The sequence below is a fragment of the Heloderma suspectum genome, chromosome 4 (assembly GCF_057233095.1).
Source record: "Heloderma suspectum isolate Gila_16-S chromosome 4, 16-S_ref, whole genome shotgun sequence".
In the NCBI taxonomy this organism is placed as follows: Eukaryota; Metazoa; Chordata; class Lepidosauria; order Squamata; family Helodermatidae; genus Heloderma; species Heloderma suspectum.
In genome coordinates, this window is record NC_139461.1 from 229,976,098 (window position 1) to 229,994,415 (window position 18,318).

General features: G+C 43.6%; 1 protein-coding gene across 1 annotated transcript in view; it reads left to right on the forward strand.

Annotated features, from left to right (window-relative positions):
- Positions 1-18,318, forward strand: part of SPATA6 (spermatogenesis associated 6) — a 51,931-nt gene that overhangs the window by 25,813 nt on the left and 7,800 nt on the right. Inside the window, exon 10 of the mRNA XM_084852554.1 lies at positions 269-450. Within this exon, the coding sequence (XP_084708680.1) occupies positions 269-450 (182 nt within the window). The remainder of the gene's footprint in view (positions 1-268; positions 451-18,318) is intronic.

Here is an 18,318-nt window from a genome sequence, read left to right on the forward strand (position 1 = left end):
TATCCAGGTAGACACCAGAAATTTCAGATCTGAAGTGGAAATTTCAAATAAGTGGATGACGTAAGAAATGGCATTACAAATGGAAAGGATTGTAGCCGCCTATGTTTTACCAGTTTTGTCATTTCTGCTGCTGCAGTATTGCTAATACACAAAAATGAAGGATGTTTATTTTCATTGCACTGAAGTTAAAACTCAGGTATAGCTAAGTCATTAAACGTGCTATATATCTTTCTTAAAGGTCATGCTACCATTTTTGTGTTTCTGACAGATTATTGGGTCGCCTCATGAGAAAGACTTTGATGGTTTTTCTGACAGCTGTGATGAGCACTTGATCTCAAGTATAGCTGGTAGGCAGTTTCATTCAACTCGTCTGTTAATGCATTCAGCACCCCCATCATTGCAGAAGTATTCTTCAACTCCTGTGTTAAATCGCTCATCTCTAAGAGAAAGGTAATGTCACATATCCCATGACATCTGAAAGAACATGCTTTCTTCTCAATATTTACTGTATTTGTGGTATTTGAGGTAGTAGGTACATTGGCCAATGAGTTAACAATTTAGGACAGGGGTGGGCAACACATGGCCCCGGGACGCATGCAGCATGCCACACTCCTGGTACGGTCTCTACAGCCCCTCGCCATGGCAATTCTCCAGCTGATTTGCCACCGAAAATCAGTGGCAAATTGATTGGGGTTTTTCTGCTGTTGCTGGCGCCCCACCAACATTAGGAGTGTAGCCTGTGGAGGAGTCTGGATGTGGGGGGCAAAATGGCCCCTCGGCCTCTTGTAATTGCCCACCCCTGATTTAAGGGTTATTAGAGTATCAGCACTCATCTTAGAATCTGGCATGACAATCTGTAAAATGCTTTGGATGAAGTGTTGTTGTTGTTCAGTCGTGTCCGACTCTTCGTGACCCCATGGACCATAGCACGCCAGGCCTTCCTGTCCTGCGCTCTCTCCCGGAGCATGCTCAAGTTCATATTCATTGCATCTGTGATGCTATCTAGCCATCTCATCCTCTGCCGTCCCCTTCTCCTTTTGCCTTCAGTCTTTCCCAGCATCAGGGTCTTTTCCAGGGAGTTTTCTCTTCGCATTAGGTGGCCAAAATATTGGAGCTTCAGCTTCATTATCTGTCCTTCCAATGAGCACTCAGGGTTGATTTCCTTTAGGATGGACTGATTTGACCTCCTTGCAGTCCAGGGGACTCGTAAGAGTCTTCTCCAGCACCACAGTTCGAAAGCATCAATTCTTCGGCGCTCAGCCTTCCTTATAGTCCAGCTCTCACAGCCATACATTACTACTGGGAAAACCATAGCTTTGATTATGTGGACCTTTGTCAGCAAGGTGATGTCTCTGCTTCTTACTATGCTGTCTAGGTTGGCCATAGCTTTCCTCCCAAGGAGCAAGCATCTTTTAATTTCATGGCTACAGTCACCGTCTGCGGTGATCTTGGAGCCCAAGAAAGTAAAATCTGTCACTGCTTCCATTTCTTCCCCTTCTATATGCCAGGAAGTGATGGGGCCAGATGCCATGATCTTAGTTTTTTTAATGTTGAGTTTCAAACCAGCTTTTGCACTCTCCTCTTTCACCCTCAACAAGAGGCTCTTTAGATCCTCTTCGCTTTCTGCCATTAGGGTGGTATCGTCTGCATATCGGAGGTTGTTGATAATTCTCCCAGCAATCTTAATTCCGACCTCTGATTCATCCAACCCGGCATTTCTCATGATGTACTCTGCATATAAGTTAAATAAGCAGGGTGACAATATGCAGCCTTGTTGTACTCCTTTCCCAATTTTGAACCAATCGGTTGTTCCATGTCTGGTTCTTACTGTTGCTTCTTGACCCTCGTACAGGTTTCTCAGGAGACAGGTAAGGTGGTCTGGTACTCCCATCACTTGAAGAATTTGCCACAGTTTGTTGTGATCCACACAATCAAAGGCTTTAGCGTAGTCAATGAAGCAGAAATAGACGTTTTTCTGGAATTCTCTTGCTTTCTCCATGATGCAGCGAATGTTGGCGATTTGATCTCTAGTTCCTCTGCCTCTTCTAAACCCAGCTTGTACTTCCGGTAGTTCTCGGTTCGCATACTGCTGAAGCCTAGCTTGTAGGATTTTGAGCATCACCTTGCTGGCATGTGAAATGAGCGCAATTGTGCGGTAGTTTGAACACTCTTTGGCGTTGCCCTTCTTTGGAATTGGAATGTCAACTGACCTTTTCCAGTCTTGTGGCCACTGTTGAGTGTTCCAAATTTGTTGGCATATTGAATGCAGCACTTTAATAGCATCATCTTTTAGGATTTTAAATAGCTCAGCTGGAATACTGTCATCTCCACTAGCTTTGTTGTTACTAATGCTTCCTAAGGCCCACTTGACTTCACTCTCTAGGATGTCCGGCTCAAGTTCAGTGACCGCACTATCATGGCTATCAGGGACATTCAGATCTTTCCTGTATAGTTCTTCTGTGTATTCTTGCCACCTCTTCTTAATCTCATCTGCTTCTGTTAGGTCCCTGCCTTCTTTGTCCTTTATCATGCCCGTCTTTGCACAAAACGTTCCCTTGAGATCTCCAATTTTCTTGAAGAGATCTCTAGTCTTTCCCATTCTGTTGTTTTCCTCGATTTCTTTGCATTGTTCATTTAAGAAGGTCTTCTTGTCTCTCCTTGCTATTCTCTGGATCTCTGCATTCAGTTGGGTATATCTTCCCCTTTCTCCCTTGCTTTTCGCTTCCCTTCTTTCGTGAGCTACTTGTAAAGCCTCATCAGACAGCCACTTGGCTTTCTTGCATTTCTTGGGATGGATTTCGTTGCTGCCTCCTGAACAATGTTACGGACCTCCGTCCATAGTTCCTCAGGCACTCTGTCTATCAGGTCTAATCCCTGAAATCTATTCCTCACCTCCACTGTATATTCATCAGGGATATGATTTAGGTCATACCTGAACGGTTTAGTGGTTTTCCCGACGTTCTTCAATTTAAGCCGAAATTTTGCAAGAAGCAGCTCATGATCTGAGCCACAGTCAGCTCCCGGTCTTGTTTTTACTGACTGTATGGAGCTTCTACATCTTTGGTTGCAAAGGACATAATCAATCTGATTTCGATATTGACCATCTGGTGACGTCCATGTGTAGAGTCGCCTCTTGTGCTGTTGGAAAAGAGTGTTTGCTATGATCAGCATGTTCTCTTGGCAAAACTGTATTAGCTTTTGTCCTGCTTCATTTTGTACACCAAGGCCATGCCTGCCTGTTATCCCGGTGATTTCTTGACTTCCTACTTTAGCATTCCAATCCCCTATGATGAAGAGGACATCTTTTTTTGGTGTTAGTTCTAGAAGGTGTTGTAGGTCTTCATAGAACCGATCAACCTCAGCTTCTTCGGCCTCAGTGGTTGGGGCATAGACTTGAATTACTGTGATGTTGAATGGTTTGCCTTGGATTCGTACTGAGATCATTCTATCATTTTTAAGATTGTACCCCAGTACTGCTTTTCCTACCCTTTTGTTGACTATGAGTGCTACTCCATTTCTTCTAAGGGATTCTTGCCCACAATAGTAGATATGATGGTCACCTGAATTAAATTCGCCCATGCCTGTCCATTTTAGTTCGCTGATTCCCAAGATGTCGATGTTCAATCTTGCCATCTCATGTTTGACCACCTCCAGCTTACCTTGATTCATTGATCTGACATTCCAGGTTCCTAAACAATATTGTTCTTTACAGCATCGGATTTTCTTTTCACCACCAGACACATCCACAGCTGAGTGTCCTTTCGGGTTTGGCCCAGCCGCTTCACTCTTTCTGGCGCTACTTGGAAATACCCTCTGCTCTTCCCCAGTAGTATATTGGACACCTTCCGACCTGAGGGGCTCATCTTCCGGCGTCATATCTTTTAGCCTTGTGATACGTTCCATGGGGTTTTCTTGGCAAAAGTACTGGAGTGGGTTGCCATTTCCTTCTGCAGTGGACCACATTTTGTCAGAACTCTCTGCCATGACCTGTCCGTCTTGGGTGGCCCTGCACGGCATAGCTTATGGCTTCACTGAGTTACGTAAGCCCCTTCGCCACAACAAGGCAGTGATCCATGAAGGGGGGATGAAGTGTATCTAGCAGTATATCTGTGCAATGACACATAAGCCTTGAACCAACATTGGAACTGAATGGACATCAGTCTGGCATTGAAGGCAGATATTTCAAGGTAAATGTTTAGAGTTAGGATGTGAAGCATCTGGCCATATTCAACGGTCCTCCCTGCTAAAATCTAGTTCAAGAACATTGCCACCTTCATTTCATAAATCTCTTTCATTCCCAGTGTATTGTCAGGGTGGACACTGAGCCCATAGAATCCCAGAGTAGTTCTGATTCTGAGGAAGAGCAGTCGCTCCTGGGAGAGGAGTGCGCTCCTCTCCCAGGAGCGACTGCTCTTCCTCAGAATCAGAACTACTCTGGGATTCTATGGGCTCAGTGTCCACCCTGACATGTATATACTAACCTTCCTCTACCTGGTTCCCTCCATATATGTTGAACTATAACCTGCATCATCTCCAGCCAGCATGGTCACTGGCCACGTTGACTGGTGATGGTAGAAGATGTAGTCCAACATCTGGAGCACACCAGGTTGGGGAAGACTTGTATGGTATGTTTCATTCCAGTGTCAAGGGCTTTCAGCAGCTTAAATACCTGCCACGTATCTCATCCAGAATTTTTCTTCAGTCTTGCTAGGGACTTGCATTACAGACTGCAAGAGTAGCACAGCTGCTGCTAGGATTGTACTCTAGATATCTGTCCTGGTTCCTAGTTAGTAGGCATGGCAGAACCACTTGGTTATATTCCAAAAGGTTTTTGGCAAAGCACAGAAAGCATTCATTCCTCTTTGCTACACTCCAGAATGATTGTGAGATTTGAAATGGATTCTACAATCCATTCTGGGTATGCCCACGTGGCTGAGGGCCTCTGTTATGGCAACTGAAAGGTAACAGTAGTGCTTCCTTGTCACCCCTGAGCCCATGCATGGCAAATGTAGTGCAGCCTAGGCCCCTCCATGCTGCATGTAGTCTGCCTCATGCCATTTGTGAAATGGGCCCAGAGCCCACTATGAAGAGCACTGTGCTGGATATACAGTATTCTAGAAATGTTTCCATTTTGATTAGGACAGACTCTGGCTCATTCATTCCTACCAGGAGTAGTAATAGGCAAACTTCCCTCAGCTCCTTTTCTTTTTAAGCTTTCCATTCCTTTTCCAAGCAAAAACAACTGGGTGATGGAGAGAGTAACTGGCAACAAGACACTAGAAACTTAATTAGGAATGAGTTGGAAGCCTTGTTATCTTGCCAGGGAGTTTTAGATTTGTAGTCTTCTCTGCTTCCCTAAATTAATTGAGAGGTTGAGAACACTACAGATCTCATACTCCCCGGCATGAAATGATGTTCCCGAGACATTTCCCATTAAGGAGAGGCTGGAAAGGTTTCCCCTGATGGGATTTTCTTGTGACAAACTCTAACAGTTGGAGAATCTCAGCTTTCTCTACACATATAGTTTGTGTCTTGTATTTTTGGTTGGCATCACCCTGGCACTTTAACTAAAGAATCCAGTTTGTTCTGAGAAAGGCAGCAAGAGGTTTGAAGGTTGTGAGGAATGAGTTAGCCCCAAATGTTAGAAGGGAGGCTGTTACCTAATTATGTATGTGTCCTCTATCATTAAAGTATAAGGAGTTATGCCCATGGAATCCCAGATACATGCCTACCTGAGTACCAAGTTACCATTCCAGGCAGACTGTCCATGAGGGTACTGCAAAATTCATGCAAGTAGCAAGGAACATCTTTGAGGTCTCTCTTCATTCCCCAGAGTCAAATTGCTAAGACTTTCCACCTCCCCAGTGATCTCAGCTATTAACAGCAAGCAAACAGTGATCATCATGATTGCTGGGAGGGTGGAGAGGTTTAAGCCTCTCCTCCACCTCTCAAGTGATCTTCATACAGATTGCTCTTTTCCTGTTGCTATTAACAGCAAGGAAACAGTGAACTGCATCAAGATTACTGGGAAGAGGGCTAGGTTAAAGCCCCTCTCTCTTGCTAGTGATCCTGATGCAGAGATTGTTGTTTTCCTCCCTGCTGTTAGTGAGGAAACAGTAATCTGCATGTGGCTCTTGGGGCCGAAAAGGCTGTTCACCCCATTGATACTTATGTACCCCTTGTGTTGACATCTATAACTGCCCTTTAGTTTGGGTACTCAGTAATGGTTTCCCATGACTCACAGCGGGCATTCATCATTCTTTATTCTTTTGGAAAGCCCCTTCTCTTGCGTCATTAGGCATGGCCAATGTCTTGCCATCTCCTGTAGTGGGAGGGATATCCCTATTCTCCAGACTGGCCCTTACTGCTGGCAGTACAACAGGGCCTGGTGAGCTCTGTGCTCACCATGTCTTTTTAATTCTTATTTTAGTTGCTGAGTCCCGTCCCATCCCCTGCCGCCTTCCTTGCCTACATGAACTAGTTAGGGCTAGGGCCCTTCCACTAGGTGCGAAAGAGGGAGTTTTATGGTCGACGCAACTGCTCCCCCTCCAATGGGGCTGCAGTCGGGCAAAGTTCAGTGTTTTCTGGTCCTTTTTCCTCAGCTGCTAGGCCGCACACTGCCGCCAAAGCTGCTACAGCATGAGCTGGTCAGGAAGCAGTGGGCCCTGCCACCTCCTCTCCTTGCAGGGTGGGAGGACAGGAGCCAAAAGAACGTCTCTCCCTGCCCTCTCTGGCTGGAATGGGGATGGAGGCCAAGTGCCACAACAGCATGGGAGAAAGGGCCACCAACACCAGTGATGGCCAGGACCGCGCGGTGCCAGAGGAGGATCTCAGGGCAATGAAGGGAGTGAGCAATGCTTCTTCCCATCCCTCCCTCAATTTGCCAGACTTGTGTTGGAATAGGGCCTATCTACAGTGGGTGCAAGCCCTAGTCCTCAAGGAGGTAAGGGGGGCAACGAGGCCTGGGTCGGGGGCTGACAGGGCATCTCCACCAGATCAGCCTCCACCCATAAGAAACTTCATAACAGGAAGAAAAAGTGCAAACCTTGTCACAGCAGATCAAGGCATAAGTACAAGAGGGGATGCAGATCCTCCTCTTCTTCATCCAGAAGTCTGTCCTCTAGACAGTCCTCATCATCTGAGTCGAGGCCATGATCTAGCAAGGAAAAAGGAGAGAAATATGTACAAAGATGGCACAAGGGTCATCAGACTTACAGGGTAAGATACCTGCCCCCAGCTCCAGGGCAAAAAAGCGTAAGTCCAGTGGCAGCGCTTACCTCCAACACAGCTACTCCAGAAGATGAAGAAGGCGGACCGTGGGACCCATGCAATAAGCATCTGGAGGCAGCACTCTGCAAGGATTTTGAGGCGTTTGCAACAGCCTTCCTTGCATCTGCTAGAATCTCCCGTGTTTGCCAGAGCAACGTACATCTGGGCACAAGACCTGGAAGCAATGGAATCTGTTACCAAGCTGGTGGTGGGTTAACATAAGACCATAAGAAGAGCCATGCTGGATCAGACCAAGAGTCCATGTAGACGAGCAGTCTGTTCACATAGTGGCCAACCAGCTGTCGACCAGGAACCCACAAGCAGGGCATGAGCAGGTTGTACAAGATTACACACACAGCTACGTTGCTGGCTGACTCTTCTAGGGATGCTGTACAGGCCCAGTCCAGGGCCATGGTGGCCAATGTGGCAGCAAGCAGAAACATATGGATGTGCAGCTGGGATGTTGACCCAGGCTCACAGGCCAGACTAGCTAGTTTTCCTTTTGCTGGTGCAAAAGCTCTTTGGAGAATCCCTTGAAAAAGTCCTTGTTGAAGGTAAGGACAAAACCAAAATGCTTCCTACCTCCAAGAGGGAAGACAAGAAAGCCTGGATTCAATCTAATTTTCATCCCTCCAGCCCCATTGGCAGATAACAAGGATTTTTAGGGTCCAAGGCTAAGTGGCCATGTAGCAGGGAGACATGCAAAAAGAAGTATTAATTAGCAAGCGCATTGACAAACATGGCCAAAAGGTCGAAGAAGCCACACTCTTCCTGATGCCAAGCCTCACAACTCCCAAGACCAATTAGGGGCAGATTTCTATAGTTTGCCCATCAGTGGTCAATGACAACAACTGATGCTTGGGCCTTGGAGTCAGTCTCCTAGGGTTATGCCATGTATTTTGCCTGACACCCCAGGAACAAATTTTGGATTACTCCAAAGTCCAAAAATCCCACAAAGCACCATATATTCAAAACAGCTATCCAGCACTTGTTGGACATCCAAGTCTTCGAACTGGTGACATAGAAACAGAAAAAAAATGGGGTCTGTGCCATTTTTTTCTTGGTTCCCAAGAAAAATCAGGATATCAGAGTCATTTGGATTTACAATGGCTGAATAAATTCATTTGGAAATGCCACTTCAAGACGGAAACCATGAAGTCAGTAGTGACCACCCTAATCGAAGATGACTTTCTGGCATCAATAGATCTCTCCGAGGCCTATTTACATGTGCCAATTAGGTCCTGTCACTGGAAGTTCCTTTGGTTTGTTTACCATAGCAAACACTACCAATACAGGGCAATGCCGTTTGGGCTGAGGTCTGCATCATGAGTATTTACAAAATTTTGACACCATTAGTGGCTCACTTGAGACAGATGGGAATTTACCTCTATCTATACTTCGACGATATACTCATCAGATCTGCAGCCAAAAAGATCAAGGGCATTCAGATGTCTTCATTTCTTGTGAATGTACAGAAGACCTCTGGAACACCAGGGATTGATCTTGGATGCAAACGTGTATAGGATGTTTCTCAAAGAAGAAAGGAAGAGCAAGATCTTTCAGATGGTGGCAGAGACAGTACAGGCCAAGCAAATGGATAAGATGTCGCTGGCTCAGCTGTTAGGTTTAATGGTTTAGGTTTAATGGTGTCCTGCCAGGAGATGGTCAGCTGGTCATGCTTCCACATGCAACCTCTGCGATGATTACTTCACCCCTTCCAGGCTCACATAGCACACCAAGACCACTTCATGGTAGAGATTTTGGCAGCCGTGCAGCTGTCATTACAATGGTGGCTGCACCACTCCCGTCTGACATGCGGAATGTTGTTGGCAAACCCCAACAGAGTCATCATCACCACGGATGCCAGCCTGTTCAGTTGGGGGCCCATTTGGGGTCTTGTGATGCAGGGAACCTGGTCAGTGACAGAGGCAACAAAGAGCATAAATCTGGAAATCAGAGCTGTCAAGCTGGCTAAAAAAAATGCAGAAAAGGGCAACTAAAATGACCAAGGTGCTGGAGCATCTCCCCTGTGAGGGAAGGTTACAACAGCTGGGATTGTTTAGCTTGGAAAAAGGGAGGGTAAGCAGAGACATGATACAGGTGTACAAAATTATGCATAGTTTGGAGAATGTGGATAGGGAGACTTCTCTTTCCCCTCTCTCATAATACTAGAACCTGTGCTCATCCCATGAAGCTAATTGGTGGGAGATTCAGGACAGATAAAAGGAAGTACTTCTTCACACAACACATAGTTAAACTACCACAGGATGTAGTGATGGCCACCAATTTGGATGGCTTTAAAAGGAGGTCAGACAGATTCCTGGAGAAGTCTTATCAATGGCTACTAGGCTTGATAGCTGTGTATTACCTCCAGTATCAGAGGCAGTATGCCTGTATACACCAATTGCTGGGGAATATGGGCAGGAGGGTGCTGTTGCATTCATGTCCTGCTTCTGGTTTCCTGATTGACAGCTGGTTGGCCACTGTGTGAACAGAATGCTGGACTAGGTGGACCGTTGGTCTGATCCAGCATGGCCCTATGTTCTTATGTTCTTAATTCCAGGACAACATACCAGATCTCCATGTTCTGGTGAGGATGGCTAATGTAACTGCTAAATCATATGTGAACAGGCAGGGGGTATGAGATCAGAGGCGTTACATCTAGAGGCATGTATGATAATGACTTAGGTAGAAAAGAACCTGCCTTCAGTCAGGCTGAGCATCTGGCAGGGAAATCCAGCCTTTTGGCCAACTGGCTCAGGTGCAAAGTGGTGCAGGAGGCAGTGGGGGCGCTTCACCCAGAGGTGTTTCAGCAGATCAGTCTGATTCAGAAATAGATCTGTTTGCCACGCCACGGAATGTATAACTTCCTTGGCTCATGACAAGGGATCCATGTCCAGAAGCCATAGGCAACAATGCTCTTGAGATGCCATGGTCTCCAAGGTGCCTTTATGCCTTTTTACCCTTGCCCTTGCTTCCAAGGGTGCTCCACAGAATCAGACTGTTGGGAGCAAAGGTAATTCTAGTGGTGCCGTATTGGTCAAGGAGACTTTGGTTTCCAGAACTGGTCAACATATCATTACAGCAAGGCTGGAGTCTTCCCCAACAGGGTCGACCTGCTGACCCATACCGTCAGCCTCATGTGTTTCATCTGACAGTCTGGAGGCTGAGCAGCAATGGTTACTGGGGCTGGCCTGTTCCCAAGGGGTCCTTGCTACTTTCTTGGCCTCACACAAGCCTTCTACGAATCGGGTACACTCCAACACTTGGACAGCATTCATGTCATGGTGTAAGCATGAGGGAAAGAATGCTGAGAAGGAGCAGGTTCAAGATATCCTGGATTTTCTACAGGTAGGTTGATGAAAAGGCTGAGCACGAACACCCTGAAATGGCAAGCAGCAGTCCTGAATAGTGCTTTGGGGTTGAGGCAGAAGTGAGTCTGTCTTCCCATCCCCATGTCCACCAATTCCTAAAACAGGCAGCATTGTCGAATCCTCCAGGTTTCCTTCATGGAACTTAAACTTGGTTCTTACAGCACTTATGGGGGCATCTTTTGAGCTTATGGGTAAAATCCTTCTTAGAGTTCTTATCTTAAAAATGTTTTCTCTAGTTGCCGTGACATCTGCGTGCAGGGTATTGGAGTTGGGTATTATCCACTAACCCACAGTTATGTGTTTTCCATAATGACAGTGTGGTTCTCCACCCTGATCCATCTTTTATTCCCAAGGTAATTTTAGTTTTCCATAGGTCCCAGGAATTCAGCCCTAAGCCAAAACTTCAGCAGGAAAAGAACTGGCATGTGCTTGATGTTAGAATTGCTCTCCATTTCTATTTGGACAAGGCAGCTGCGGATAGGAAGCTATTTCCAGATAGCTTAGGGATTGCATTCATCTGGCATATGTCAGCCCTGGGAAACAGCATCGTCAAGGGGTGACTGCTCATTCTGTCTGGGGGGCAGCTACTTCTGCTGCATTGTAGGGTAGGTCCTCCATAGAAGAGATTTCTATGGCTACCACTTGAGCCTCTGTACATACCTTCTTTAAACACTATAAGGTAGATAAATTACCTTATTTATTAAGGTAATAAAAGTGACACAGCTTTTGGTAGGAGGGTGTGCGTATTTGAGATTTTTAACTGGACTCCCATTCTGGGATAGCACTGCTCTTGTACATCCAGAAGGATAAAGAATGATGAATGCCCTCCATGATTCTTGAGAAAAAGGAAATTCTTATCAGGAATTCCTGTTTCCAGGACTCCTGGAGGGCATTCGCCCATCTCTTCAGTCCAGTACTTGATATGGAGTGGTGTTTTAGGGCTTCTTCCTCCGCCGTACATGTGAGGTGGTGGGTAGTTTCCTGAGATTAATTCCTGTCTCTGTTGATAATTTTTGATTGATCACGTTAATGTGTTTGAAGGCATTATTTTTTGCTGGTATGTAGCCAGGAATTACAGTGTTAACATATAGGAACATAAGAAGAGCCATGCTGGATCAGACCATGGGCCCATCTAGTCTAGCATTATCTTCACACAGTGGCCAACGAGCTGTCGATGGGAGACCCACAAGCAAGACATGAGTGCAACAGCACCCTTCCACCCATGTTCCGCAGTAACTGGTGTACATAGGCATACTGCCTCTGATACTGGAGGTAGCATATAGCCATCAGAACTAGTAGCCATTGATAGCCTTCTCCTGTAGAACGTATATTCTATAGTTCCTTCTTTTTGGAGGTAGTAGGGGTTTTCTGCTTTTCCAGTACCAGTCTGGAGAAGAGGAATATCCTTTCCCCTAGAGGAGATGGCAAGACGTTGGCCCTGCCTACTGATGGAAGAGGAAGGGCTATCCCGAAGGATAAAGAATGATGAATGCTCTCCGGGAGTCCTGGCAACAGGAATTCACAGTAAGAATTGCTTTTTCTTGCTCATCCTTGATCTTCTTGATTATGAAACTCAGCATGGACAGGCCCACTGTCACACAGCTCCAAGACAAACTCAGGGGTTCGCTTGACTCTCGGGTCTGTTTGTTGTGATCTTTTCCAAGCACTCTTCTTGCTTTACTGTGGTGCCTAGCCTATGTTTCCAGGGCCAGAATCCTTTTCCACTTCAGTATGAATCACCCTGCTACCTTGTTTGCCCGGATAGATCTTCGTTGCCTTGTATGTCCAGACAGAACTTCGCCACTGGGGAAGCACCTGTTGAGTCTCTTCAGCCAGGCTCCATATGTGATGCAGCCCACCCTCTGCTTTCGTTACTTTGCCCTGCAGGTGTCCCTATGCCTTTCAGGAGCAACACCCCCTGCTGACTGTGAGTCCAGTGGTTTGGTGGATAAGCAGGGAGTAGGGTGTTGTGTTGAAAGTGTTATGAGACCTAGAGTCAAGCACAGTCATCTACATAACCAAACTTTTTAGTTAGGTTCTCTCCCTTGCCTCCTTTCCCATTTCCCTTGCCTCTGTCCATGTTTGTTATTTTCCTCAGAGTAGTCAGAGTCTAAGGAGAGGCCTTATTTTTAGAGTATCCATTCCATATTCTGTTTTTACAACCAGCTACCCAGAGGGTAGGCTATGCCCGCTGTGAGTTTCTAAATATCTGTGACCAGCCAGCAAGTGAGGTCTTTTGGGCTCCCCTTACCTTGAAACAAGGTAAATACAACCACTTCAACTCTGTTTCTTCTGTTTCCTCTAATATTCCGATGATCTGTCCATTCTGCCTATAACATAGACCACTCCGTGTCACCAACGCACAAGCTCCCCTGCATATATCCTTCCAAGCCCTGTCTTGCCATTTTCATAGCACCCTCTTGACTCCTTATTTGTCAAATGCTAAATCCCCTTGCTCTGTCTTCTCTGTTAGAACTACTATGGTAGCAAAAGTAAAACCTGTAACCTCTTAGCAATTGTTCTTGAACTAATCTCCTCTACTTTATGAATCTCCTCACTTAGTAGAAATGCAGTGCATAGTCTGCTGTGTGCTCACCACACCTCTTAGAAAGATCCCTTCATTCCTATGTTATTTGTGACACTGTGGTTTTGCATGCCCGTGTGAATGAGGATGTATATTCAGCATCTGAGACAAAGATATGGCCTTAGAGAAAAGCAGTATCACGACTGAAATAAAAAGCCACTCTGATACAGATATCCATCCTGTACAGGCATCTCCTGAGGAAGATATAAAATGGACTCCCTCAGCTAAAGATTTCAGTCATTCAGATGGAGCTGTGAACAATGTGATTTTTTTAAAAGTGTGCCAATGACTCTAAGAGGCCATAGAGCAATTCTTTCAGTTTCCTGTTATGATAGGAGACTGCATATCTGGGGGGATTGATTCACCAAGCATGCTGTGACCTTGTCTGTTCTGCAGTTGACAGGTATCAAAAACTGCCAAGCTGGCCTATAGAATAGGAAAGGTACAGCTCATCATGAGCAGTTACTGTTGACCTCTGCGACTTGTCTGATATGGTTCATCAGGATTTGATCTTGTCAGCTGTAGGTCAGAATCATAGTTTTCCAAAGCGTTTCTTGAGAAAGTTGCTTATTGTAATGCTCATCACATCTTTCTTTGTATGCCAGATGCTCTAACCTACTTCCTTTCATATTCAGAGTACTGTGAAATATTTGTCAAAACAGATGGAATGATCTTAGTTGAAATTACTTTAGGTCTGGTAGGTTCCATTTATATTTTTACTGTGCCAGAGGTAATCTGTTCAGAGAACTTTCCAGGAAGGGGTTACCTCTAAACGTGAAGTCTCTTTACATGACAGAAGCTAGGTTTTCAGGGTGAGCTATTGAATGCTTTATTTAAAAGAATTTGAGAAAGTCAAAAATTTGTTCTGCATGCTGCTGAATGGTTTTCTCCTATGTTTACTTCTTTGGTCTGCTGTGTATATGTCCCTGTGAAACTGCATTGCAAAGGTTGGCATCTTTGGGTTTCCCTGTATGTGGAAAAAAAATGCACGTTGTAAATTGTACTCATGGGGACATTTGTGTTGCTTGTCTGGATATTTAGATGCTCCTGTCTGGGTACATCAGAGAACATTGTCTCATAGTATGTCTGTGAATTGATATGATAGGGCCCATCATGCCATGGGGGTGGGGAAGGGGGCAGTATTGCCTTCTGCTAAAGGAAGCTGTTGACCCCAGTGTTTTTTAGAAAGAGTAAGGGTAAGCTTGTCTCCCCTTTGGGATATCAGCCCCCCCAAACATTGTCTTGAAGCAGAGCAGCCCAGCAACATTGATGAGAACTCATCAGTGTCTGCTGTCTAGAGCTCTGTGCAGCTGTCATAACTTTTGAATCACGACTCGGTTTATAAAGCACTCAGCATTATGACCCATATGTGGCTTCAGGCTATCCATCTCTTTGGGCCTCATTTGGCTTCTTTCCTTCCCCTTTGTACATATTTATCTTTTTGCATATTTTACTTCTTTCTCCTGTGCCTTACATGGGAGTGAGAGAAGCCTACATGATTCCCAGTCCCTTCACAAAAAAGGGTATTAGTATATGCCGTACACTAAAAGTCATATCTAATCTCCATTTCTTAGAGTATAATGTTCTTGTTGGAGCATTCATAACTGTTACAGAAAGACATTTAAGCCTCATAATTTTGCTCTCACAATTTTATTCTATATGAAAGATGTAGTTCTTCGCATTTCTGAGGTAGACTTCCAGAAGTTGACCTGTCATCTGTCTTCCTCCCCCAAGAACCAAAGATTGATCCCACATTTTCAAATAAACCTACCCCTAGTTGATAATCATCTACAAATTTTTCTTTGGGAAAAGTGATTCCCAAACCATTTATTTCAGATAACATGAGTTGATATTTAAAGTGAAACAAAGCTGTTCAAAAGGTTGAGTGATTTGTGGTCTTCAGGAAAGATAGAGTGACTTTATTGCCTCCTAAAGGTGGCTGAAAGGCATAGAACAGCTAAGCCTGAACCTAGTTGATTTCTTTCTTGTTCCCGAATGTCTTTAAAAAGTGAGTTCAGAGCTATAAAGAGAGCACTTGCATTTCTTGCCTTGAGTTTAGCCTTTCATCCCAGTGCAACAGTTCCTTATGGATGAGACCCACTGCCCAAACCACCTGTGACTCTTACATACAGGTATTCTGGCTGATAAATATTCTGTATTTAACCTGAAGGCTATGCTATCCTATTGATAGTTAGCCCTGTGAGGGAGAGAAACCTGTAGGAATATTTTTCTCTTTAGCAGCCCACTCCCCCCACCCCCCTGAAGTCATCTCAGGAGAGAAAAATGGGTAGTGCATCTATTTCCTTCTCTCTATCAGGGTAAAGCAAAGTGCTACCACAAGGACTGGTGAAAATGTTGTCTGAGTTTCGTTCCTTTTCAGGAGCATGAGGCAAAGTGAGGGATGGAAGGCAGCTCTCTTTCCCCTGAGCAGGCACAGGGAGTCTTCGTTACTTGTCTTCCCTCATTAAGAGAATAACATGTAAACTGGACCGAAGTTCATTGGAGGGAATATTGATTAGATAATATCACCTTATCTAATCACCAACTGATCTAACCAATGTTTGTGACATTATTAGTGATTTTACATGGAATGGTATTAGCTACAAAAGAATCTGTGTTAGATCCAGGGCTAATTTCTTGGCATCTGAAAGTGCTCCTAGGTACTATGGGCCTGTTCTCATGATCACTGAGGGGGAAATAAGCCATGGTGGCATATCTTATATATACATGTAGTATAATCTTGTCTCATGTCAACTCAGAATCCATTGAATTCAGTGGAACTTACTTCCAAGCAAGTGTGTATAGTATTGCAGCCTTGATGTGTTAAATTAAAATCTTGCTTTGTTAATTAGCATAGTTGCACTGGTAAGCTCTCAAAGATTCATTTTAACTTGTCCTGTCATAGTTATCCATAGAGATATTTCTTTTCACCAGGTTCTACAACAGTTGCCTGCTCTCTAGATGTGCATCTGCTCCTATAGTATGTTATTGATTTTTGTCCTGTGATAGTTTGTCCTTGTATGTGGTTTTTTTTCCTCCTCCTTTCAGCACAAATTCTCTTTTCAGCACAAATCCTTTGGAAACTGATAAATTCTTCATGGAAGCCACACAGGCACAATTGCACTTGTTTTTGTGAGGCACTATGGCAGGGGAAAGGGCTAAATGAAGAGCCACAAATGTTTTGCAGAATGTGCTTGTTGATATGAAATACATTAGCATTTCTTGCTGATAGGCGATGCTAGCATTTCTTACTGTATGCAAGTGAGTGATTAAAGTGTCATCTCTTTGAAAACATCTATTTATTACCTACTTGAGAGTTGTAAGCTTCTATTCAAATAGCCCATGTGGAAGCTTCTATTCAAATAGCCCATGTGGACAAATCTTATTTTTGTAAATATGAGGATGCAGTCATATACACACTTACCTGGGAGTAAGTCCCATTGAGCTCAGTGGATCTTACTTCTACGTAGACATGTATAGGATTGCGCTATAATTGTCCATTTTATCCTAGTGAATGTCCAAAAGTTATATTCAGTCATATATAAGATTTCTAGATTCCTTTCTTCTTTTGATACAAAATATAACATCAAATCTGCATCATTTAAAAAAAATTATTATAAAGGGAGAAATAAATGCTTTTCGCCACATTACAGGAGAAAATAGTTGATTGCTCTCGACATAGCATCTTTGAAATGAATTATGAGTAGTTCTCTATTGATCCAGCTTATTCTTAGGTCACCTAGCTATATATCCAAAGTGTTTATACAATCTATTGGAATCGATAAACAATTTAAACTGATGTAACTGCGAAATGTTTGCTAGTCCTAAGGAAAATTGGAAGTATGACAAAGAATACAGCTGTAGAGGTTTATTTTGTTTTGTCAGAGTAAAGTCCGTAAAATAATATAACCCTTCCAGCAGCAATGCAAGAAACTACTGACATCTTAATTCCATATGTAAGGAGATGGTGGTTTTACACGGGCATTATTTGCGTCTTTATGCAATGAGAATTCATTTTATTTATAGTTTTAAGAAATTACTTTTTGAAAATGAGCTTCAGAGGATATCTCCTGTAGGAGTTAGCACATCATAAAATGGTTTCAATTTAGGTTACGGGTAATAAATTTAAGGTTTAGCTTTGTTGTATGGTGACGTTGGGTGGTGTAAATATTAAAGTGCAGATTACATTTTATAGTTATGTCTAAAATTAGACAATTAAAAAGGAGCTGGTACTGTTTTTATTAATACTTAAAATATTTGAATTTAGAAAATTAAGTCGAAGGCTATGTGTTCAGTAAACATTTCTTATGCTACAGTGCACACTAGTGGATTATTCTGTCATTTCAGTTAAGAAATGTACAAAGTTTACATTATAGTAAAGGATTTTTATAATCAGGATGGGGTCCATTGGGATATTGGTCCTAAATGTGTCCAGTATAGGGACTAATATTGTGACACAGAATAATATAGCTTTCACTTGTGGCAAATAGAAATGCGTCATGTAATTGGAAATTAACTACACTAATGTAAAAGTCCTGTTCAAATCTGGTACTTAACTGCAAGTAAACATATTTAGGAGGTTGTTTCACATCCCTTTTTCCCATCACCTAATAACCATGACAACTTGTATTCTTTTAGAAATTTAGAAAATGAATCTGCTGTACTCCATAGCTACATACTATACCCCTCCAATAGGTTGTGGGTCAGTCCCCCATTTGGCATTCATGAAGCTGTAATAATCTGACTAAAAAGTAAGAGATGTTAACAAAAGTACACTACAGTGCAAAGGATTGAAGAATAACATCCCCATTACAGCAGGAAGGCTCAAATATTATGCAGCAGTTTTGACTCCAATAAAATTGACCAAATCTGTACACATAACAAAGAACTTGTTTTTATTGCTGGAAAACGATGCCAGAAACAGTGCAGCCAGGTGTGTGTAGTTGCAGAAGTATCACACAGAGTATATTCTATATATTACTGGAATTAAGAGTGTGTCCTACATTAGTTAAAATGAGTTCATCATATAAAAGAGAAAATAATTTGACATTGTATCCATTTCCAAATTCCAAATAGTGTCCATAATTTAAA